The sequence below is a fragment of the Corvus moneduloides genome, chromosome 34 (genome assembly GCF_009650955.1).
Source record: "Corvus moneduloides isolate bCorMon1 chromosome 34, bCorMon1.pri, whole genome shotgun sequence".
Classification (NCBI taxonomy): domain Eukaryota; kingdom Metazoa; phylum Chordata; class Aves; order Passeriformes; family Corvidae; genus Corvus; species Corvus moneduloides.
In genome coordinates this window covers 509,801-532,718 of record NC_045509.1, presented here as the reverse complement: position 1 = coordinate 532,718, position 22,918 = coordinate 509,801, and the positions used below count along the sequence as shown (strand labels likewise).

The following is a 22,918-nucleotide window of genomic DNA, read 5'->3' as shown; positions in this document are numbered from 1 at the left end:
TGGAACCCCCAGTGTCCCCCAGAACATCCCAGTCACAGCGCTGGACCCCCCCCTAGTATGGGGCTGGACCCCTCCAGTGTGGGGTTGGACCCCCCAGTGTGGGGCTGGACCCTCCCAGTGTGGGGCTGGACCATCCCAGTGTGGGGCTGGATCCCTCCAGTGTGGGGCTGGACCCTCCCAGTGTGGGGCTGGACCCTCCCAGTGTGGGGCTGGATCCCTCCAGTATGGGGCTGGACCTTCCCAGTGTGGGGCTGGATCCCTCCAGTACGGGGCTGGACCTCCCCCCACCCCCGTTATGGGGTCACCCCCTGCCCCCCTTCACGCCCCACCGGGGGTCTCACCTGGCCGCTCACCCCCAGAGCCCCCTCCCCCTCCGCAGCCCTCCCGGGGGGGGCGCTGGGGGCCCGTGGGGGGGGTGGGGGTCGAGCAGCGGCTGCTGGGACCCCCACCCTGGGGGGGTGACGGGGGGGGCTGCCAGGCGGGACCCCCAGCCCTGCAGGGCAGCTCACCGGGGCTGGGGGGGGGCAGAGGGTCGGGGGGGGGGTCCTGGCATCGCCCCCAGCCCCATCGGGCCCCCCCCAGGCCCCTCCGTGCCCCGGCGAGCGCAGCCAGGCCCGGTCAGCTGCGGTCACGATGCCCCGGAGCTCTGCGGGGGGGGGGGGGCGGGGGGGGGTTAGAGGGGGAGTGGGACACAAACCGGGGAGGGGGAGGGGAGGGGGGGTCCCGGTGCTGCTCACCCCCGGCGCCGGTGGCGGTGTCCAGGTGTGGCAGCAGCTCCTGGGGACAGGTGACGCTCGGGTGGGTTACGGGGGACACGGGGGGGGTGGGGAGGGGTCCCTGTTCCTTCACACCCCCTCCCCCCCACTCACCGAGAGTTGGTTGAAGCCGCAGAGTTGAGGGGGGGTCGCGCTCGGCCACCGGAGCACCGAGAGCTCCAGACCCCCCCCGGGGGGGCTGCGTGGGGTAACAGGTGAGGGGGGGCGGGGAGACACCAGGGGACCCCCGAACCCCTCACAACCCCCACTCCAACCCCCCCAGGCTACCACAGACCCACAGGGTTCCCCCCCCCCCCAGCCCCCCAAATACCCCCGGGGTGAGCCCCTGACCCCCCCCCCCCAGCCCTTAGAGACCCCCCCCAACCCCACCATTACCACCCGGCCCCCCCAAAAAAGGGGTCACAACTCCCACCCCCCCCCGCCAACCCCTCCAACTCACCCGGGGGAAGGGTCCCGCTCCTCAGGGCTGGGGGGGGGCAGCAGAGCGGCCGCCCCCCCCTCGGGGTCCCCCTCGGAGCCCCCCCGGTCCAGGCGCGCGTGCAGCCGGAACGTCACGGCCTTGACGGCCCCGAAGAACGCGGCCACGAGCCCGCAGTACAGAGCGGCCACGGCGGGGCTGGGGGGCAGCGCCTGCAATTGGGGGGGGGCGGGGTCAGCACCCCCCAAAAACCCCCAAGTGCCCCCCTCCCGCCCCCCCCCCCCCATCTCCAGAGCGCCTCCCGGGATCCGCCCCCCCAACGCCTCAGAAGGGCCTGAGGACCCCCAAAGCCGCTTCCCGGCCCCTCCCGGGGTCCCCCCGCGCCCCCCCGAGCCCCCTCCCGGCGCGGCCCCCCCGCACCGAGTAGAGGCCGAGCGGGAGCCCGAGCAGGAACAGCCACACGTAGAGCCGCACGCAGTTGGCGAAGGCTCCGAGCTGAGGGTCCAGGAAGCAGCCGCCCGTCAGCGAGGCCCAAACGCCTTGGCGGAGCACCTGCAGCACCGCTGTCCCCACCATGGCAGCGGCGGCGCCGGGACCCCCGAGCCCTCCCCGGGACCCCTCCCCCCACCCACCCCGGGAGGACCCCCCGGTCCCGGCGCCGCTTCCGGGCGCGCCTGAGTGACGTCACAAAACGGCGCCAGAGGGCGGGGAAAAGAACACGCCCCTTTACGGCCCCGCCCCCGGTGAGGAGTCCCTTTTGCGCATGCGCTGCTGGACTGGCTCCGCCCCCTGGGGAGGGCGTGGCCGTGGGCGTGGCCAAAGCGCCGCCGTGGCCGCGCGGGTCGGAGCGCACAGGGCGCCCCCCAGTGGCGCCGGGCGCCACCGCAGCCGGGCCCGGGGGACCCCGCGCCGGAACGGGGGAGGCGGGGGGGGGGGGGGGGGGCGGACACACGGGACCGCCCCCCGCGTTATCCGGGCCCGTTTTCCCCCACACCGCCCCCGCCGACCCTCCGGGCTCGGCTCCCGGTGTCCCGCGGGTTGGCGGGGCAGCAGCGCCTCCCCCCAGCCCGGTGCGAGGGTCCCCGGGGGTCCCGGGGTCAGGGCCGCCCCCCCCTCCCCGCGCCGGCCTCTCGTCCGGTCCCCCCCCCCCCCCCCCCCCCACCCACGGCGTCCGGTGCCCCCGGCCCGCCCCGTCCGGCGCTGGTTCCTTTTCCTTTGTCCCGGTGACAATGTCCCGGCTCCGCCTTCCCGGGGCCGCCTCAGCCAGCGCGGGGAACCGCCGGACCCCCGGGAGCCCAGAGCGGCCGGGCCGCCCCCTGCCCCCCCCCGGGGACGCCGCCGGACGCCGCTTCCTCCCCCCTCCGGGCCGCGGGGGCTCCGGCGGGACCAGGCGGGGACGGGACGGGGCGCGGGGGGCCCCGGGGGACGGGACGGGGCGGAGGGGATCGGGGACGGGGAGGGAGGGGACCGGGGCGGGGGGCGGAGGGACTCTGGGGCCCGCAGGGGGTTGTGGCGGCCGGGGAGGGGGCGTAGGGACCCCCGGGGAGCTGTAGGGACCCATTGGAGCCACAGGGATCGTCGGGATCCCCGGGGACCTACAGAGACTCCGAGGAGCCACTGCAGCGACAGGGACCAAAGGGACCCCCGGGGACCCACAGAGACCCCCAGGAGCCATTGGGACCCCGGGGACCCACAGGGACCCTCAGGAGCCATTGGGACCCCCGGGGACCCACAGGGACCCCCAGGGTTCTTCAGGCGCTGTAAGAACCCACAGGGACCCTTGGCAGCTAAAGGGACTCCGGGGACCAATAAGGCACCTATAAGGAGCTATAAGGGACCATAGGGACTGAAATAAGGTGTGGGGATCCCCCCGGGACCCCCAGGAGCCACAGGGACCCCCAGGGACCCATAGCCACCCCCTGAGCCCCATAATTCGCCCGGGGGCTGCATTGGGACCCCCAGAGCTGTCAGACCTTCCGGGCAGCATCCGTAGGGCTCAGGTGACCCCAGTGACCCCCAGGACATAAAGGGACCCCATGGGGTGCCTCGGGCACCCATAGACCCCCCCCCCCCAGGCACCTACAGAGCCCCCCCTAAGCACCAAGGAACCCGTAGGGTCCCGCGAGCACCTATAGGACCCGCCAGCCCCCCATAGGAATCCCAAGGTCCCCCCAGCGCCATCGCTGGGGGCCGGGGCTGGGGGGGGGAGCACCCCATGGAGTGGGGCCGGGCATCCCCCTCCCCATCCCCCCCGGGGGGGTCCCACTCCCCCTCACCCCCCCTTTCCCCGTCACCCCCCCTTTCCCCCCTCTTCCCAGAGGGGTCCCGCTCCCCTTTCCCCCCCTCCCCGCGGGGGTCCCGCTCCCCTTCTCCATCTCCAGCGGGATCCCGCTCCCCATCCCCGGGGGGGTCCCGCTCTCCCTCTCCCCCTTCCCCAGGGGGGTCCCGCTCCCCATCCCCGCCGGGGGGTTGGGAGCCGGCGCGGGCGGCGTTCGGGGAGCTGCGGCTGGAGGAGGTGATCGGGGCCGGGGGCTTCGGCCGCGTATTCCGGGGCACGTGGCGGGGACAGGTGGTGGCCGTGAAGGCGGCGCGGGGGGACGCGGGGGCGGCGGGGGCGGCCAGCCTGCGGCGGGAGGCACGGCTCTACGCCCGCCTGCGGCACCCCAACGTGGTGGCCCTGCGGGCCGTGTGCCTCGAGCCCCCCCACCTGTGCCTGGTGATGGAGTTCGCGGCCGGGGGGCCGCTGTCCAGGGCGCTGGCCGGCCGCAGGGTCCCACCCGCCGTCCTGCTGGACTGGGCGCGCCAGGTGGCCCGGGGGATGCGGTACCTGCACGCCGGGACCCCCGTGCCCCTCATCCACCGCGACCTCAAGTCCAGCAATGGTGAGATGCGGGGGGGGTGCGGGGGCTGCTGTGGGTGGGGCGGGGTCTTCAAGGTGGGGAGGGGGTCGCAGAGGCTGGGGGGAGCAGGGTGAGGTGTCAGTCCATAAGGTCCCCAAGGGTGGGGAGTCACAAACATTGGGGTCTCCAGGGTGGGGGATGCCCGATATTGGGGTCCCTGGGGTGAGAGAAACCAGACTTTGGGGTCCCCAGAGTGGGGTCTCAGTCCCCAAAGTCCCCAGGGTGGGGGGTCCAAGTTACTGGGATGCCCAAGGTGAGGAATCCCAAATTCCGAGGGGCGGGGGCTCGCAGAGGTTGGGGGTCTCAGGGTGGGGTCTCATTCCCCAAGATCCCCAGGATGGGGGGGTCCCAGGCATTGGGATGCCCAAGGTCCCGAGGGTGGGGGGTCCCAGGCATTGGGGTCCCCAGGGTCAGGAGGCCGAGTGCCCCAGGATGGGTGTCCTGCACTGAGCTCCTCAGGCTGGGGGGGGGTCCCCAGTGGGGCAGGGGGTGCAGAGGCCGAGGTTTTCCAGCGGGAGGGGAGGAGATCCCAGGTGTTGGGGGGTCCCTGACCGTGTCCCCGCAGTGCTGCTGGCACAGCCCGTTGTGGGGGACGACGTGAGTGGGAAGACGCTGAAAATCACCGACTTCGGCCTGGCCCGCGAGTGGCAGCGAACGACCAAGATGAGCGCGGCCGGGACCTACGCCTGGATGGCCCCCGAGGTCATCCGGGCATCCACCTTCTCCAAGGGCAGCGACGTCTGGAGGTGGGGAAGGGTCCTGGGGGGTCCTGGTAGGGAGGGAAGTCTGGGCTGAGGTGGGGTTTAGGGATGCCCAAACCCCTTGGGGGAGGGGGGATTTGGGGTGATCTGGACGTTGTGGGGTCACAGAGCTGCAGGTTTGGGGTGCCCAAACCCCTTTGGGTGGAGGATTTGGGGTGACCTGGATGTTGTGGGGTCACGGAGCTGCAGGTTTGGGGTGCCCAAACCCCTTGGGGGAGGGGGGATTTGGGGTGATCTGGACGTTGTGGGGTCATGGAGCTGCAGGTTTGGGGTGCCCAAACCCCTTTGGGTGGAGGATTTGGGGTGACCTGGAAATTGTGGGGTCACGGAGCTGCAGGTTTGGGAGGTGTCTGGGTGTCTTATGGGGCACCCCGACACCTGTGGGGTGGTTTTGAGGGATCTAAGGGGGTCACCACGTGTCTGACCCCCCTCCCCTCCTCCTGCCCCCCAAAGTTATGGGGTGCTGCTGTGGGAGCTGCTGACCGGGGAGGTGCCGTACCGGGGCATCGATGGCCTGGCCGTGGCCTACGGGGTGGCCGTGAACAAACTGACCCTGCCCATCCCATCCACCTGCCCCCCACCCTTCGCCCAGCTCATGGCAGGTACGGGGGGGCTCATGGGGGGCTCATGGGGAGGGGTCAGGGGGCTCAGAGGGGGTTGGGGGGTTCTGGATATTGGGGTTCTCAGGAGTCTGGGTGTTGCTGAGGAGGGTGTTGGGGGGGGTACCTGGGCACCTGGGGGATTTTGGGGTTCCCTCAGGAGCACCCCCCCCCCCCGTTGACCCCCGGTTCCCCCTGCAGCCTGCTGGGAGCAGGACCCTCACCGGCGGCCAGGCTTCGGGACCATCCTGCGGCGCCTGGGGGGGCTGGAGCCGGGGGGGCTGGGGCCCCCCGAGTCCTTCCACTCCCTGCAGGAGTCCTGGCGCCGCGAGATCCAGGGGCTCTTCGACGAGCTGAGGGCGCGGGAGAAGGTAGGACACCCCCCCGAACACCTGGGACCCCCCCCAAAACACCTGGGACCCCCCCCAAAACACCTGGGACACCTCCCCAACACCTGTGACCCCCTCAACACCTGGGACCCTCCCAATACTCAGCACCACCCCCCAAAACCTGGCACTGCCTCCAACTCCTGGGACCACCCCAGGCCCCCAGGGACACCCCCAGACCCCCTTGCACCCCCTGAACAATGGGGGCAACCATCCTAGGACACCCAGGACCCCTCCAGAACCCCCCTGGGACCCCCAAACTCCGCACCGGTGGCCCTGCCCTGCCCTGCCCATCGCTCACGGCTGCTCCTTGTCCCCGTGACCCCGCTGACCCCTGTGACCCCGCTGACCCCGAACCCCCCTGTGCCCCCCCGTCCCCCCGTGCCCCCCAGGAGCTGCGCAGCCGGGAGGAGGCCGTGGCCAGGGCGTCGCGGGCCCAGCGCTCCCAGGCCGAGGCGCTGCGGCAGCGCGAGGCCGCCGTGGCCCGGAGGGAGCTGGAGGTGCTGGAGCGGGAGCTCAGCCTGATGCTCAGGGGACCCCCCCGGCCCCCCCCGGCCCCCAAGAGACGCCGACCCCCCTTCCGGAGGCCGCGGAGGCCCGCGGACCTCATTGGCATGCCCCAGGGTAGGGGATGGGGATGGGGCTGGGGGCTTTGGGGGGGATTTGGGGAGGTCTTGGGGGAGCAGGGGGTGTTAGGAGCTTTGGGGGGGGTCCAGGGGCTTTGAGGAGGCTGGGGATTTTGGGGGGGCGGCTGGAGGATGTCTGAGTGCCTGTTGGGGGGATTTGGGGGGGGGGGGGGTGGTTTTGGGGCTTTCCTGACCCCAGTGCTCCCCCCCTCCCCAGATTTCAAGCACCGCCTGACGGTCCAGGCCTCACCCGGGGGGGACCCCCGGAGCCACGACCCCGAGGACGGGCCCGGGGAGTCCCCCCCCTTCCCCCGGCTGCGTGCCATCCAGCGTGAGTGACGTCATGGGGGGGGCGGTGACATCACACACACCTGCCGGTGACATCACACCTGCCGGTGACATCACACCTGCCGGTGACATCCCGGGTGACACCGAGTCCCCCCCCCCCTCTGTGTCCCCAGTGGAGCCCGAGGAGGAGGAGGAGCCGCCGCGGGGCCGCGCGGGCCGGGCCAGTGCCCCCAATGGCAGGTGCGTCCCACCCCCCTCCCCCGCTGGGGGTCTCGGGAGGGGTCAGGGGGGGTCCCAGCCCTCCCTGCCCGGACACCGGAACCCCCCCCACCCCCCGGACGCTCGGGTGTCCCCACAGGCGGCGGCTGCGCCCCGACGAGACCACCTGGTACCTGGACACGGACGAGCTGAGCCCGGGGGACGCCTCCCCCAACGGTGGGTCTGGGTGGGTTCTGGGGAGTCCCACCCCGCTGTCCCCCCCCCGCACCCCCCCACACTGACCCCTGTTGTGTCCCGCAGGCGAGGCCGGGCCCCCGGAGGCCGAGGAGGGCCGGGGGTCTCGGGGAGGGACCCCCCGGCTGCTGCGGCGGGCGCTGCTGAAGGGCTCGGCCCTGCTGGCGTCGCTTGGGCTGGGCCGTGACCTGGCCCCCCCCGAGTCCCCTCGCAGCCCCCCGCCCTCCCCCGGCCTCCTGCGCCTCTCCCCGCGCCGCTGGGAGCGGACCCTGGGGTCCCCAGAGCTCAGCTCACCCGGGACCCCCGAGATGGGTCGTGCTTGGACCCCCGGGACCCCTGAGCCAAGCCAAGCCCGGACCCCCGGATCTCCAGATCCCAGCGGAGCCCGGACCCCCGGGACCCCCGGGACCCCCGGGACCCCTGAGCCAAGCCGAGCCCGGAGCCCCGGGTCCCCAGATCCGAGTGGGGTCCGAACCCCTGGGACCCCCAGGACCCCCGGGACCCCCGAGCAAGGCCGAGCCCAGATCCCCGGGTCCCCAGATCCGAGTGGAATCCGGGCCCCCGGCACCCCCAAGATCCCCGGGACCCCCGAGCAGGGGGGGCGAGCCCGGACCCCCAGGACCCTGGAGCTGAATTGGTCCTGGACCCCCGAGCAAGGGGGAGTCAGGACCCCTGGGACCCCCGGGACCCCCGAGCAGGGCCGTGCCCGGACCCCAGGGACCCTCGAGCTGGTTCAGCCCCGGACCCCCGGGACCCCTGAGCCGCGGCGTGCCCGGACCCCCGGGACCCCCGAGCTGGGGCTGCAGCCGTCACCCCGGGGGGCTCGGAGACCCCGAGAGCTGAGCCCAGCTGGGACCCCCGAGTGGGGTAAGTGGGGCTGGGGGCGGCTTGGGGGTCTGGGGGACAGATTTGGGGGGGGGTTGGGACACGCATGGCGGGGAGGGGGGGGCTGTGGGGCAGCTCTGGGCTCTGTGGGGCAGGGGGGCTGTGGGGCGTTTCCGGGGGGTCCTGGGGCAGGTCTGGGGGGTCGTGGGGCACAGGGGGCTGTGGGGCCACTTACAGGGGGTGTTCTGGGGGCGTCGCGGGGCAGTGTTGGGGCTCGGGGGGGGGGGGGTCGCACCGCCCCCAGCCCCGCTCTTCCCCGCAGGCCCCGCCCGGCCCCGCCCCTCCCCGCTCCGCCCCCGCATCGACCCCTGGAGCTTCGTGTCCGCGGGGCCGCGCCGGGCCCCGCCCCCCGCCGAGCCCCGCCCCCGAGACCCCTTCGCCGACCAATGAGAGCGCCCGCCGCGCGTCGGACCCGCCCCCGCCACCCTCCGGCGACCAATGAGCGGCCGCGAACGGACGGACTGACAGCAGCAGGTCCCGCCCATGCGCGCCCGCCATTGGTCAAAGCAAAGGGCATTACAGGAAAAGCCCCGCCCCTCGTGGGCGGGGCCACACGGCAGGAAACCACGCCCCCACCCCTGGGGCAAACCAGGAAGCTCCGCCCTGATTGGTGGGAGCGCGGAGGCCCCGCCCCCCTCGGCGGAAGCCCCGCCCCCCGGGCGGTCCCGACACTGGACGGGGGTCCCGGGAGGTTCGGGGGGCGACTGTGACCAAATAAAACTCCCGAGACCCCGAAACTGCCCGAGCCGCCTCGTCCTTGCCTGGGGAGGGGAGGTCCGTGTGTTCGGGGGTCCCACCCCCCCCTTGGAAGGGGAGTCTGGAGTTGGGGGGTCCCACTCGCCCCCTAGACCCCGTCATGGGGGGGGGTCTCAGTGCTGTGGGGGGGAGTCCTTTCCACCTTGAGGGGTCCCAGCGTTTGGGGGGGGTCCCATCTCCCCCCTCACCCTGTGCGGGCTCTTGGGCGTTCGGGGGGGATCCAGGGATTTGGGGGGGGGGATCCATCTCCCCATGGTGGGGTCCCAGGAGTTTGGGGGGAGGTCCCCATTTCCCCGTGGGGTGAGGGGGGGGGAGTCTCGGGCGTTCCGGAGGGCCGCATTCTCCCACGGGTGGTCCCAGGAGTTTGGGGGGGCCCCAGCACCCCCGCACCCGCATCCTGGGGGCCTCCAGGGGGTTCCCATCCCCGCCGCCGGAGGAATCCCAAGAGTTTTGGGGGGTCCCGCCCCTCCCGTCCCACCGCCCCCCCGCGCCGTGCCCGACGCTGGAACCGGCCCGGCCATCCGGGCTCCTCCCCTCCCCCACCCCCCGCCCCCCCCCCAATTCCTGGAGCGGACCCAGAGCCCGGCCCCCGCCCCCCTCCCCCGCCTGGGCCCCCCCTTCCCTCCCCCCCATCCCAGCGCCATCCCAGGCGGCCGCGGGAACTCCGGAGTCCGGCGGGATCCCCCCACCCCCGTGCCCAGGACACCCCCTCCGAGGGCAGCCCGTGTCCGGCGAGGGGACCCCGGAGCCCGGGACACCCCTGGAGGGCACCCCAGCGTCCGGCAGGGGGGCTCCGGCCTCTGGGACACCCCCCGAGGGGACCCCACATCCGGCGAGGGGACCCCGGAGCCCGGAGACCCCCAAAAGGGGACCCGCGGCCTCTGGGCTGGGCGTCACTCTCGGGGGGGGAGCCTCTTGAGAGGGGACAGACAGCTGCGACCCCCCCCAGGAGGGGACCCGGCCCTCCGCGAACCCTTTCAAGGGTCCCAGGCACTGCGAGCCCCCCCGCGGGCTCCCAGTGTCCGGGACCCCCCCCGAGGGGTCCCCAGCGTCCGGCCCGGAGCCCTCGCCCGCCGCGGGGTCGGGGCCGGGGGTCCCGGGGGTGCGGGGGGGGCACCATGTGGCGCTGGGGGGGGCTGTGGGCGGCGCTGGCGGCGCTGGCGGCGCTGGCGGGGCGCGGGGGGGGCGCGGCCGTGGCCCGGGAGCGCTTCAAGGTGGTCTTCGCCCCCCTGATCTGCCGGAGGACGTGTCTGAAGGGGCTGTGCCGGGACTCGTGCCAGCCCGGCTCCAACATGACCCTGATCGGCGAGAACGGGCACGCGGCCGACACCCTGACGGGCTCCGGCTTCCGAGTGGGTGAGTGGCACCGGGACAGGGATGGGGACACTGGGACGGGGATGGGGACACGGGGACAGGGATGGGGACACGGGGACGGGGATGGGGACACGGGGACAAGGATGGGGACACGGGGACAGGGACACCCTGACGGGCTCCGGCTTCCGAGTGGGTGAGTGGCACCGGGACAGGGATGGGGACACGGGGACGGGGATGGGGACACGGGGACGGGGATGGGGACACGGGGACAGGCACACCCTGACGGGCTCTGGCTTCCGAGTGGGTGAGTGGCACCGGGACACGGGGACAGGGATGGGGACACGGGGACAGGGACACCCTGACGGGCTCCGGCTTCCGAGTGGGTGAGTGGCACCGGGACAGGGATGGGGACACGGGGACAGGGACAGGTACGTGGCCGACACCCTGTCCAGGTGGCACTTCTGAATGTGTGGGTGACATGGGGACACTGGGACAGGGGCATGGAGACAAGGATGGGACAGGATGGGGAACAGGACTGGGGACAGGGTGGGGACAGGACGGCTCAGGTGTGGGGACAGCGATGGGACAGCACCGGGACCGTGATGAGGATGGGGACAGGGCTGGGGACAGGGCTGGGGACAGCGCCAATGTGGGCATGAGATGGGCACCGGGATGGGGACAAGATGGGACAGGATGGGACAAGGTGGGAATGGGGACAGCGGGGATGGGGCTGTGCTGGCACCGGGCTGGGACAAAGGGGGTCCCTGCAGGGGACAGCAGAGGGGGCTGGGGGGGGCTCAGGGGGAGTCTCAGGGGGTCTCAGGGGGTCTCTCTCCCCACAGTGGTGTGTCCCCTGCCCTGCATGAACGGGGGGCAGTGCAGCTCCCGCTCCCACTGCCTGTGTCCCCCCAACTTCACCGGCCGCTTCTGCCAGGTCCCCGCGGGAGGGGGACGTGCGGGGGGACCCCCGCCTCCGCCCCCCCCCGCGCCCCCCGACGCCCCTCCCGACCCCGCCCCGGGCTCCAAGGTCGCCGTTTACGCCGTCCAGGTCATCGCCGATGGCCCCGGGGGGGCGGCGGCCCCCCCCCGAGCCCCCCCCCGGGGCAGCCCATGGCGGGGGGCACGGTGGGGGGCACGGGGGGGGACACGGGGGGGGACACGTCAGCCACGCCACCTTCGTCGTGCCCCTGGGGCCGGGGCATCACTCGGCTGAAGGTACCGGGGGGGGGCTGGGGGTGCTCGGGAATTTGGGGGGGCTTGGGGGGGCTCAGGGATATTGGGGGGCGTGGGGGGCAGAGAGTTCCGGGCGTCCCATGCTTGGGGGTGCCCATATGGGGGGGGCCTACTCGGGCCGGGGGGTCCCAGGTGTCCGTGCTGGGTTTGGGGGTCCGGAGGGTCCCAGGTGCTGGGATTTGGAGGGGGGGGGAGGTCCCAGGCTGCCTGGATTTGGGGGGAGGGGGGGGGGGTCTCTGGGTTGGGTGCCAAATTTTGGGGATTTCAGTCGGGGGTTTCAGGGTGCCGGTTCTGGGTTTCGGGGCTCGGGGGCGTCCCAGGGTTCGGGATTTGGGGGGTCCCAGGTGCCGCTGCCCCCAGCGCAGGTGCCCCCACCCCTGGTGAACGTGCGGGTCCATCACCCCCCCGAGGCCTCGGTCCAGGTCCATCGCATCGAACCGCGGCCCCCCGAGGGGGCTCCCCGGGGCGGGGGGGGGCTCCTGGCGCACCCCGCGCAGCCCCCGGCGGGCAGCAAACCCCCCGCGCCCCCCCCGGCCCCACACCCACAAACCGCTGGGCCGCTGCTTCCAGGAGACCCTGCCCAAGCACTCGGTGAGGGGGGGCCGGGGGATGCGGGGGGATTTGGGGGTCCAGGCACCTTGGGGGGTTCAGGGGGGGCAGGGGGGCTGGGAGTTTTGGGGATGTTTTAGGGGTTCGGGGGGTGTTTTGTGGTGCTGACCCCTCCCCGGGCTCAGCTGCTGCCGGGGGTCTCTGGGGGTGCGGGGAGGGGGGGGGGGGTTACGGGTGGAATTTGGGGTCTCGGGGGGTGTTTTGGGGTGCTGACCCCCCCGTGCCCCCCCCCAGTGCGGCAGTAACCCCCTCCCCGGGCTCACCAAGCTCGAGGATTGCTGCGGCAGCATCGGCAGCGCCTGGGGACAGAGCAAGTGCCACAAGTGCCCCCACCTGCAGGGTGAGCGGGGACCCCCCGACCCCCCCCGGCCAGGAACACCCCCCCACCCCACGGACCCAGCTGTAGGGGCACCCCTCGCCCTCCTGGGACCCCGACACCCCAGCAACACCCGGGTGGCCGCGACCCCCTCCCCAGAGGACCCTCCCTCACCTCACCCCAGGAGAGGACCCCGACCCTCCAGGAACCCCCCCGGACCCCCCCCCCCAGAACCCAGGGACCTCCTTCTCCCCCCCCCAGCCTAAAGCCGAGACCCCCTCACCTCAGGGACCCCCTGGCACTGCCACGCCCCCCCCCTCCAGGGTCCGGACCCTTCCCCGCTGCCCCCCCCGGCTCTGGGGGTGACGGGGGGTGCGGGGGTCGTTGCAGGGTCGGGGTCCCCGAAGGCGGCGCGGGGGGAGCGCGGGGGGGACTGTCCCCAGGGCTACAAACGCCTCAACAGCTCCCACTGCCAGGGTAAGGGGGGCACGGGGGACACGGGGGGGGGCACGGGGGGGCATCTAGGGCGACACGGGGGGGCACGGGGGGAACACGCGTGAGTGTGCAAGGGGTGTGTGGGAGGTGTGCGAGGGGCTTGCGCGGGGCCAGGTGTGCGTGTGTGTGTTTGGGGGGGGTGTGTTCACACCTGTGCCACACCTGTGCCACACGTGCCAGGTGTGCTCTACCTGTGCCACACCTGTGCCACGCCTGGCACAGACATCGAGCGCTCTGTGCCCGCGGAGTTCGGGGGTGGGGGGTAGGGGGAGGCCGGGGGTGGAGCTCAGGTGCGCTCCCACCTGGCTCAGGTGCGCTCTACCTGTCCCAGACATTAACGAGTGCGCCCTGCCCGGCGTGTGCCAGCCCGGCGAGTGCCGCAACACCCAGGGCAGCTTCCGCTGCTCCTGCTCGGCCGGGCACGTCCTGGGACCCTCGCGGAGCCCGGGCCGGCGGACGGGGCGGGGGGCCCGGGGGGGGGCCGGGGGGCCCTGGGGGTCCTGGGACCCTCGCAGAGCCAGTGCCTGCGTACGGGGCGGGGGGCACGGGGGGGGTCCTGGGGGTCCTGGGGGTCCGGGGGGTCCTGGGACCCTCGCGGAGCCAGTGGCTGCATATGGGGATGGCTGAAGGGATGGGGGGGGGGGGCTCTGGGATTTTGGGGGTCCCTGGGGAGGGGTCTCTGAGGGTCCTGCTCTGCCTTCCCCCCTCCCCAGCAGAGCCGGGCGAGCAGAGTCTGTGGGGTGTCTACGGGGTTTTGGGGCTTTTTGGGGTTTTGGGGGGTGTCTGGAGGGGTCTGGGGAGTTCTCTGGGGTTTTGGGGGTCCTTGGGGAATTCTCTGGGGTTTTGAGGGTTTTTGGGGAGGGGTCTCCGAGGATGCTGACCCCCCCCCGTCCCGTCCCGCAGCGGAGCCGGGTGAGGAGCGGGGTCTGTGCTTCCGGCTGGTGTCGGGGTCGCAGCAGTGCCAGCACCCCCTGCCCACCCGCCTGACCCGCCGGACGTGCTGCTGCAGCGTGGGCAAGGCCTGGGGGGGGCGCTGCCAGCGCTGCCCCCCCGACGGCACCGGTACGGGGGTCTGGGGGGGCTTTGGGGGGGCCGCTCCCAGCGCTGCCCCCCCCGATGGCACCGGCGCCGGTTTGTGCGTCTGGGGAGGGGTCCGGGGGGGGATTGGGGGGCTGGGGGCTTGGGGGGGGGCCGCTGCCACCCTGACAGCTCCATTTTGGGGGGGGGGGGGGGGCGTGGGCACACTGGGGATCCCAGCCCAGTTTTGGGCCTCCCCTCCCCTCCCAAAATCTGCCCGGCCCCCTCCCCATGCAGGGAGAGCCGCGGCCGCCTTTGGGGGCCGGGGGCAGCTGGGTGGGTCCCAGCGCGGTTTGGGGGTGTCCCCCCCACCCCACTGACCGCCCCCCTGCCCCCCCCCCGTGCCCCCCAGCCGCGTTCAAGGCCATCTGTCCGGCGGGGAAGGGCTACCACGTCCTCACGTCCCACCAGACCCTGACGATCCAGGGCGAGAGCGACTTCACGCTCCACATCCACCCCGACGGGACCCCCGAGCGGCCCCCCCGGCCCCCCCCGCCCGCCCCCAGCCCGGTGCCGCCCGACGCCCCCCCGCCGCCAGGTCGGGCACCTCCCGAGTGTCCCCCCCCCCCCCCGCCTCACTCCGTGCCCCACATGTCCCCCTCCCCAGTCGCTGTGTGCCCCCCACCCGGTCCTTGTCCCCTCTCCCCATGTCCCTGGGGGGGTCCTGTGTCCCCCTGGACTCCCATGGCCCCTCCCTGTGCCGCCCCCCCCCCCCCGTATCCCCCGGGTCCCCCCATGTCCCTGTGACCCCCCCCCCCATGTCCCTGTGACACCCCAGGTCCCCCTAAACCCTCTGTGCCCCCCCATCGCTGTGTCCCCCCCCATGTCCCCTGTCCCTCTCGTGCCCCCCATTCCCCCATCCCCCCCCCCAGTGTCTCCCCCATGTCCCTTTCCCCCCCTCCCGTGACCCCGGACCCCCCCTGACCCCCTGTTTTGTGTGTCCCCCCCCCGCCCCACGGTGGGGGGGTCAGTTTGGGGTCTCAGCGCCCCCTCCCCCTGCAGCTGTGACCCCCCCGGCCATGGTGAGTGTGGGGGGGTGGGGGGGACATGGCGGGGGGGGGGGGACACGGGAGGGACAAGCATGACGGGGAGGGACTGGGGGGGGTCTCAGGGGGTCGGGGGGGCATGGAGGGGCTGGGGGGGCTGGGAGGTGTCACGGGGGGACTGGGGGGGCAGGGAGGGGGGGGCGAGGGGCGGAGGGGACAGAGGGGACATCGCTGTCCCCCCCCAGCTGCCGGCGTTCGGGAGCCCCTCGGAGGAGCAGGGTCTGGAGCAGCCCCCGGGGAGCAGCGACCCCCCCCCGGTACCCCGGTAAAGGGGGGGGGGGACACGGGAGGGGGGCAGGGGACGGGGACATGGAGGGGCTGAGGCGGGGGGGGGGGGGGGGACACCGGGCGGGGGATGGCGGCGGCGACAGTTTGGGGACAGTTCGGGGACACGCACCGGGATGAAGAAGGAACGGGGGGGGCCGTGGGGACCAGAAGGGGTTGGGGACAGTTTGGGGACGAGAATGAGGGCAAAGATGGGACAGGGACGAGGGGGGGGCGAGCGCGGGGGCGGGGCAGTGTCCCCCTCCCCGGCCTCGTCCCACGCCGTGTCCCCAGCGCTGGTGGCCCGGCCCACGCCGGCCCGCTGTGGCGGCTGCCCCGGAGCAGCTCACGCGCAGCGCCGCCGAGATCGCGCCCACCCAGGTCACCGGTGAGGGACCCCCGGCACCCCCCGGCACCCCCAACACGCCCCGGAATGCCCCTGGAACGCCCTGGGACCTTTGGAACGCCCTAAACTCCCCCCGGGAGCTCTAGGACCTCCAACAACCCCCTGGGACCCCCAACATCCCCCCGGGTCCCCCCTTGCGATCCCCCCCAATCTCTCTGGGACCTCCAGACTCCCTGGGACCCCTCAAGACCCACTGAGACCCCCAGGGATCCCTCAAGACACCCAGAGCCCCCTGGGACCTACCCTTGAACCCCCCAAGATCCCCTTGGGACCCCCCCTCCGACACTCCCAAAGCTCCTGTGGGACCCCTTGGGACCACCCAAACCTTTTGGGATCACCCCAAAATCTCTCTGGGACCCTGCTGGGACCCCCCCTCCCCCCCGTGTACCCCAGAGACAGACGAGTGCAAACTGAACCGGAACATCTGCGGCCCCGGGGAGTGCGTGATGGGCCCGGGGGGGTACAGCTGCCTCTGCTTCCCGGGGTACCGCTGGCACCCGCAGCGCCGCTACTGCACCGGTACCGGGGCCACGGGGCCACGGGGGCCACGGGGGGGCGGGGAGAATGGGGTACACGGGGGGGAGGGGGGGTCACACGTGGGACAGGGGACACGGTGGGGGGGGTACGGGGGGCGGACAGGGGATACGGGGTGTGTGTGGTGGCACGGGGAGTGTCACACGCGCGGTGACGCGTCCTGACAATGGACGAGTGGGAGACGGAGCCGTGCGGGGATGCGGGGGGGGGGGGTCCCGGGGGTCGCACACGCTGGTGACACGCGGTGACACGCGTGTGCAGATGTGAACGAGTGCGAGACGGAGCCGTGCGGGGCCGGGCGCGGCGTCTGCATGAACACGGGTGGGTCCTACACGTGTCACTGTCACCGCGGGTTCCAGCTGCGCCTGCACAAGGGGTTGCGCACCTGCGCAGGTACGGGGGGGGAAGGGGACAACGGGGGGGCGACACAGGGAGCTGGGGACACGGCGGGGATGGGTCAGGGTTAACCCTGCGTGGGGACACAGGGGACGTGGGGAAGGCGTGGGGACAAGGGACGCAGGAGGTTGGAGCGGTGGGTGAGGTTGGGGACACGGGACGGGGTTGGGGACATTGTCCGGGGATGCAGGACAGGGTTGGGGACTCGACGGGGTTGGGGACATTGTCCGGGATGCAGGACAGGGTTGGGGACTGGACAGGGTTGGGGACACCGCCCGGAGTTGGGGACACGGGATGGGGATGGGGACACTGCCCGGGCTTGGGGACAGGGCCAGTGACCCCCGCGTGTCCCCGCAGACATCGGACGAGTGTGCAAGGGTGACAGTGTGCGGGGACGGTGGCACCTGCTCCAATGTGCCGGGCCACTACAAGTTGCGAGTGCCACCCGGGCTACCGGCGCAAGGGCTCGCGGCCACCGCTCTGCGAAGGTGACACGGGGGACATCGGGATAGGGGTGGGGACACAGGGATGGGGACACAAAGACACCAGGGACGGGGACGGGGCACCCTGGAGTGGTGAGCCCGTAGTCCAGGATGCCGTGGGTGTTCCCCCCCGGGCCCCCCCCGTGTCCCCTGATGTCCCCAATGTCCCTCCCTGCCACCCCCCCAGACATCAACGAGGTGCCCTGGATGTGGGGACGTTGCCCCGACTCCAAGTGTGTGAGAACCAACCCGGGGGCTTCGTGTGCACCCCCTGCCCCCCCCGGCTTCCGCGGCCTCAACGGCGCCTGCCTCGGTCAGCACCCCCAGGGACCCCCCTCGGGACCCCCCTATATCCCCTGGGACCCCCCCAAAACCCCCCCCTGAATCCCCAAAATCCCTGGGACCCTTGTAAACCCTCATGGAACCTCTGGAGACCCCTTTTCCTGGAGACCCCTTTATCTGTGACCCCTCCTCTTGGGGACTCCCTCCCCGATATCCACACGCCCCCCACCCTGGGTCCCCAACCAAGTCCCCCTCGAGAGCCCCATCCCTACTCCCACCCTGTGCCTTCCCCCCCCTCCTCGGACCCCCCAGACCCCCACCCAGGCCCCCCACCCCCCTCCCTGGACCCCCCCAGAGCCGCACCCAGGGTTGGGCGCTGACGGGGGTCCCCCAGACGTGAACGAGTGCGAGGCTGGGGGGCTTTGCCCCGGGGGGAGCTGCGTCAACACCCCCGGATCCTACAAGTGCCAGTGCCCCCCCCGGGCTGCAGCCGGCGCGGGACCCCCCCCGCTGTCAAGGTACCCCCAAATCTGGGGGAGCTATGGGGGGGGGGGGGGCTGAGGAGTCCGGGGGAGTCTGGGGTTTGGACATGTGGGAGGTCAGTGGGGTCTGGGGGGGGGTCTGGGGGGGGGTTTCCAGGTCTGGGAGTGGATCCGGGGGTGTTGTCTGGGTTTGGGGGGGGTCCCGCACATGAGGATCCCGTCTTTCCCCCCCCAGATATCGATGAGTGCGAATTCGCGGCCGCCTGCGTGGGGGGGGACTGCGTGAACACGGCGGGGTCGTACCGGTGCCTGTGCCCCCCCGGGTACGCGCTGGTGCACGGCCGGCGCTGCCAGGGTGAGTGTGGAGACCCCCGAGACCCCCCCCAAAACAGCCCCCCACACCCGAGACCCCCTCAGACCACACTAACTCCCCCAAAACAGCCCCCCACACTCGAGACCCCCTCAGACCCCACTGACCCCCCCAAACAACCCTCCCGCCCCATAACCCGCCCCCCCCCGGGTACGCGCTGGTGCACGGCCGGCGCTGCCAGGGTGAGTGTGTGGAGACCCCCCCCCAAAATAAACCCCCAAAACACCCCCAAAACAGCCCCGGCACCCCCATAACACCCCCGGATATGCGCGACCACCGCTGCCAGGGTGGGTGTGCCGAGACCAACCCCCCCCTCATCATGCGACGGGGAGGGGCCGGGGGGTCCCTGGGGGGGGGTCTTTGGGGGTACCCCCGTGTGCCCCACGAGCCCCCCCCTTAAATTCCGCCCCCCGCCTCCAGACATCGACGAGTGCGCGCTGGACCCGGGGCTGTGCCCCCCCCCCCGGCACCTGCACCAACCTCGAGGGCTCCTTCAGCTGCCGCTGCCCCCCCCGGATTCGCCCCCGCCCCGACGGGCCGCCGCTGCCTCCGTGAGGGGGGGGCCGGGGGCGCGGGGGGGGGGGGGCACGGGAATGTGGGGTGCCTCTGGAGGGTCCCTGGAAAGAATGGGGGTGGGGGGGAGCCCTGAGAGTCTGGGGGGGGGGGGATTCTGGGAATCCCTGGGATTTTTGGGGGGGGGGGGGTCCCTGGGAGTGCACAAGAGCTTTTTTATGGGCTCCGGGGTGTCCCTGGGGGTCTGGGGGGGGGTCTCTGGGACACCCCTGGAGCTCAGGAGAGGGTGAGGGATTTCTGGGCGGGGGTCCTTGGGTCTCTGGGGGGGGGGGGGGGGTCCCTGGGACTATGGGGAGTCTTTGTGTGGTCCCTGGGGTTCGGGGGGGGATCCTTGAGGCTCTAACGCCTCTGGGGGTTCTCTGAGGGGTCTGGGGGGGATCCCTGGGATTCTGGGGACTCCCTGAGGTCCCCGCTGACCCCCTGTCCGCCCTCCCCCCGCCCACCGCAGCGCGGGAGCCCCCCGCCCCCCGCAAGGAGTGTTACCTGAGCCTGGAGCTGCCCGTGTTCTGCGACGCCGTGCTGGGGACAAACGTGACCCGGGGGGAGTGCTGCTGCTCCGTGGGGGCAGGGTGGGGGGACCTGTGCGAGGTGTACCCCTGCCCGCTCCCCACCTCGGGTACGGGAGGGGGTTCGGGAGTGGGGTTTGGGTGTCCCCAGCCAGGTGTGACCCCATTGCCACCCCCTTTTTGGGGGGCCGGGGGTTGCCCCCCCCCCCCCCAGCAGAGTTCGTGGCGCTCTGTCCTGATAAATGGGGGGGTCCCCGGCAGCGGTTTGGGACAGCAGGGGGGGGGGGGGGGGTCCCCGGGGATGGTCTGGGGGTTCCGAGGGTGGTTCCCCCCCCCCCTCCTTGACCTTTTTTTCTGCCCCCCCAGCCGAGTTCGTGGCGCTCTGTCCCGACGGGAGGGGCTTCATCCAGGACGACAACGGCCTCGACTACGGGGTCCCGGCACACCGGGGTGAGACCCCCCCACCGCGGTGTCCCTGTCCCCTGCGGGTCCCCCTCTGTCCCGAGGGTCCCCGCGCGTCTCCGAGGGGGGGGTCTGACCCTGATGTCGCTGTCCCTCCCCCCCTCCGGCCCCGCAGACATCGATGAGTGCGGGCTCTTCGGGGACGAGATCTGCAAGGGGGGCAAGTGCGTGAACACCCAGCCGGGCTACGAGTGCTACTGCAAGGCCGGCTTCGACTACGACAGCGCCCTGCGGCAGTGCCTGGGTGAGGGGGGGTCCCGCGGGGGTCCCCGGAGGGGGCTGGGGGCCATGGGGTGCCATGGGGAGCGAGCAGCGGGTTCCAGAAGCAACCTGGGGTGTTTGGGGGTCCCTAGGGTAGTGGAGGATCCTTGGGGCTGCTGGGGATTCTGGGGTGTTTGGGGCGGGGGGTCCCTGAGGTGTTGGGGGGGTCCCTGCGGGTATTCCTGGGGATCCCCGCGTTCCTTGCGGGTCCCGGGGATTTTGGGGGACGCTCGCTCTGCCTGAGGGTCCCCCAGAAACCCCCCCCCCCGTCGCCCCCTCCCCAGACGTGGACGAGTGTCTGGACGGAGTCGAACTGCGTGGACGGGGGCGTGCGAGGAACACGCGCGGCTCCTTGCCGCTGCACCTGCGGGCCGGGGGCGCGGGTACCACCCGGGGCTGCGGCGCTGCCTCCCCGCACCCCGAGCACGGTGAGACCCCCCCGAGCATCGGGAGAGCCCCCCCCCAGGCATGCTGAGACCCCCCCCCGGGCACATTGAGACCCCCCTGAGGGACCGCGGTGGGTACGGAGGGGGTGGGAGTGCAAGGGACCTCCGGGGGCTGCGGCGCTGCGTCCCTGCCCCCGGGCACGGTGAGACCCCCCCGGGCACGGGGAGACCCCCGGGGGGGCCGGGGTTGTGCGGGGGGGGGGGTGGCGGTGGCTGTGCAAGGAACGCATCCAGGGGAGCCCCCCCCCAGACATCGATGATTGCCGGAATTTTGGGGGGGGTGTGTGTGTATGTGTGTGTGTGTAAATTTGGGGGGTCTATGGGGAGGGGTTTGAAGGTTCCTGACCTGTGTCCCCCTCCCCCCACCCCGTACCCGCAGAACGCCCCCCCCCGCCGGACCGGCCCCCCCCGGAGCGGCGGGACGTGTGCTGGCAGCGGCGGGGGGACGAGGGGGTCTGCGGGGCGCCCCTCGGGGGGGGCCCCCTCACGCTGGACGAGTGCTGCTGCCGGGGGGGGGCCGGCTGGGGCCCCCACTGCCGGCCCTGCCCCCCCCGGCCCCCAGGTGATCGCGGGGAGTCTGGGGGGGGGGGTATGAGGGTGTCCTGAGGGGTTTGGGGAGGGCTGTAGGGTCCTAGGGGGGATTTGGGGTCTCTGGGGTGGGGCTAGGCGGGTCCTGGGGAGGACAGGGGGGATCGAGGGGATAAGGGGGGAGTTGAGGGGGTCCTGGGTGGGATGGGGGGATTTTGGGTGGGATGTGCCTGGGGGGTTCCGATGGGATCTGGGGGTCTCTGGGAGCTGGGGGGGGTCCCCATGGGTTGATGGGGGGGGGTCTCTATGGGACCTGGAGGAGCTGCTGAGGGTTCTGGGGCGGGGGGGCGCTCGGAGGGGCAGGGGCTGACATGGGGGTCCCCCCCAGGCCTGCCGTGCCCCCCCTTGCAGAGCGAGAGCAATTCCTTCTGGGACGTGAGCCCCCTCGGCCTGGGGGGGCCCCGCAGAGGTTGGACTCCAAAACCCGCACCCCCAACCCCTCCCCCAGGACCCCCAAACCCCCTGGGCACCCCCCCCGGGACCCCCCAACCCCAGGACCCCAAATTCAGAGCGGAAACCCCCACTTTGGGGACCCCAAACCTCGGCTTTGTACCCCTCCAACCCGTTGTCCCCTCCCCCCCCGTGAGACCCCAAACCTGGCCCTAAACCCCCTTCACCAGGACCCCCAGCCCAACCCCCCCTGCACCCCTTGGAGCTGGGATCCCCCAGGACCCCCCCGTGCCCCCCCCCCCAGGTGACGACCAGCTCCGAGGAGGACTCTGCCGAGTGTCCCTGCCCCGGGGGGATCCCCGGCCGCTGCCTCCGCTCCCCCCGGGGGGGCTGCGAGTGCCCTCCCGGCTTTCAACCGGACCCCACCCGCACCCGCTGCCTCGGTGAGACCCCTCCCCCAGAAAATGGAGACCCCCCCAAACCCCCCCCTGGGACCCCCCTGAGTTACCCCCAAACCCCCCTGGGACCCAGGGTTCTGCAGGGGTGGGAGGTGGGGAGGGGGTCAGGACCCCATCTACTCCTGGGTGCCCTAAATATTGGGGACCGCAGGGGGGGTCTGGGGGTCCCCGATGCCCCCCAACACCAGTGGGTGCTGCGGCTTTGTGGGAGGGGGGGATTTGGGGGTCCCAGGGGGTATTTTTGGGCTTCCTGTTCCCCCCAGACATCGATGAGTGCCGAGACCCCCGCGGGGGGGGAAGTTTGGGGGTTCCATGGGGGGGAACGTTGGGAGTCCCAGGGGGTTATTTCGGGGGTCCCTGACCTGTGTGTCCCCTCGTCCCAGATATCGACGAGTGTCGGGACCCCCGGGGGGGTCCCCGCTGTCCCCGCGAGCGCTGCATCAACACGAGCGGCTCCTTCCGCTGCGCCTGCAAAGCCGGGACCAGCAGGGCCCGCCCGGGGGGGCTCTGCCTGCCCCAGCGCCGCTGAAACCCCCCCCCGGAGACCCTTCGGGACCTCCCCGGGACCACCCGGGCCCGGCCCCAGCGCCGCTGAGCCCCCCCCCGGGACCCTCCGGGATCCCCCGGACCCCAATAAAGGACGTGGGGGAACGGCCCCAGCGCCGCTGCGTGGATGGTGGGGGCTGGGAGGGATTTGGGGGGGGCGATTTTGGAGATTTGGGCACTTTGGGAGGATTTGGGGGGATGGGGAGGGGGTTTGGGGCGAAATGGGGAGGGGGTTTGGGGCACTTGGGGGGTCAGAGAGGGGATTTTGGGGGGGGGGATTGTGGCAATTCGGGGCACTTGGGGCAGGATTCGGGGGGATGTGTGGGCGACTGGGGGTGAAATCGGGGGGATTTGGGGGTGGATTTGGGGGTGAAACCGGGGGCATTTGGGGGTGAAACCGGGGGGATTGGGGCTGAAATCGGGGGGATTTGGGGGTGAAACCGGGGGCATTTGGGGGGTGAAACCGGAGGGATTTGGGGGTGAAATCGGGAGGATTTGGGGGTGGATTTGGGGGGATTTGGGGGGATTTGGGGT

General features: G+C 72.6%; 3 protein-coding genes across 3 annotated transcripts; 2 read left to right on the top strand and 1 right to left on the bottom strand.

Moving 5' to 3' along the window:
* Positions 1-147: 147 nt before the first annotated feature.
* On the bottom strand, positions 148-2,032 carry LOC116437276 (pecanex-like protein 3). The gene is made up of 5 exons (XM_032094928.1): positions 1,615-2,032; positions 1,216-1,406; positions 870-954; positions 738-777; positions 148-646 (listed from the first exon to the last, which is right to left on the bottom strand). The coding sequence occupies exons 1-5, from the start codon at positions 1,768-1,770 to the stop codon at positions 294-296; spliced, it is 825 nt and encodes a 274-aa protein (XP_031950819.1). The 5' UTR covers positions 1,771-2,032; the 3' UTR covers positions 148-293.
* A 635-nt stretch (positions 2,033-2,667) lies between these two features.
* Positions 2,668-8,832, top strand: MAP3K11 (mitogen-activated protein kinase kinase kinase 11). Its single transcript, XM_032094838.1, has 10 exons — positions 2,668-4,076; positions 4,660-4,840; positions 5,309-5,457; positions 5,656-5,825; positions 6,233-6,464; positions 6,684-6,797; positions 6,928-6,994; positions 7,113-7,189; positions 7,274-8,074; positions 8,355-8,832. Exons 1-10 carry the CDS (start codon positions 3,410-3,412, stop codon positions 8,480-8,482), a joined length of 2,586 nt encoding a protein of 861 aa, XP_031950729.1. The 5' UTR covers positions 2,668-3,409; the 3' UTR covers positions 8,483-8,832.
* Positions 8,833-9,969: 1,137 nt separating this feature from the next.
* LTBP3 (latent transforming growth factor beta binding protein 3) lies at positions 9,970-22,464 on the top strand. The gene is given in 35 exon segments (XM_032094816.1): positions 9,970-10,204; positions 11,005-11,288; positions 11,290-11,377; positions 11,756-11,910; positions 11,912-11,986; positions 12,239-12,344; positions 12,711-12,797; positions 13,147-13,255; positions 13,330-13,343; positions 13,719-13,877; positions 14,245-14,430; positions 14,895-14,914; positions 15,124-15,203; positions 15,415-15,590; positions 16,002-16,127; positions 16,404-16,531; positions 16,896-16,970; positions 16,972-17,026; positions 17,208-17,333; positions 17,658-17,776; positions 17,778-17,820; positions 18,020-18,139; positions 18,575-18,609; positions 18,611-18,661; positions 18,663-18,705; positions 19,176-19,343; positions 19,600-19,683; positions 19,811-19,939; positions 20,241-20,260; positions 20,262-20,451; positions 20,653-20,682; positions 20,782-20,964; positions 21,319-21,416; positions 21,685-21,823; positions 22,222-22,464. Coding segments are annotated over 35 exon segments (3,711 nt in total). The 5' UTR covers positions 9,970-10,140; the 3' UTR covers positions 22,368-22,464.
* The last annotated feature ends 454 nt before the right edge of the window (positions 22,465-22,918 follow it).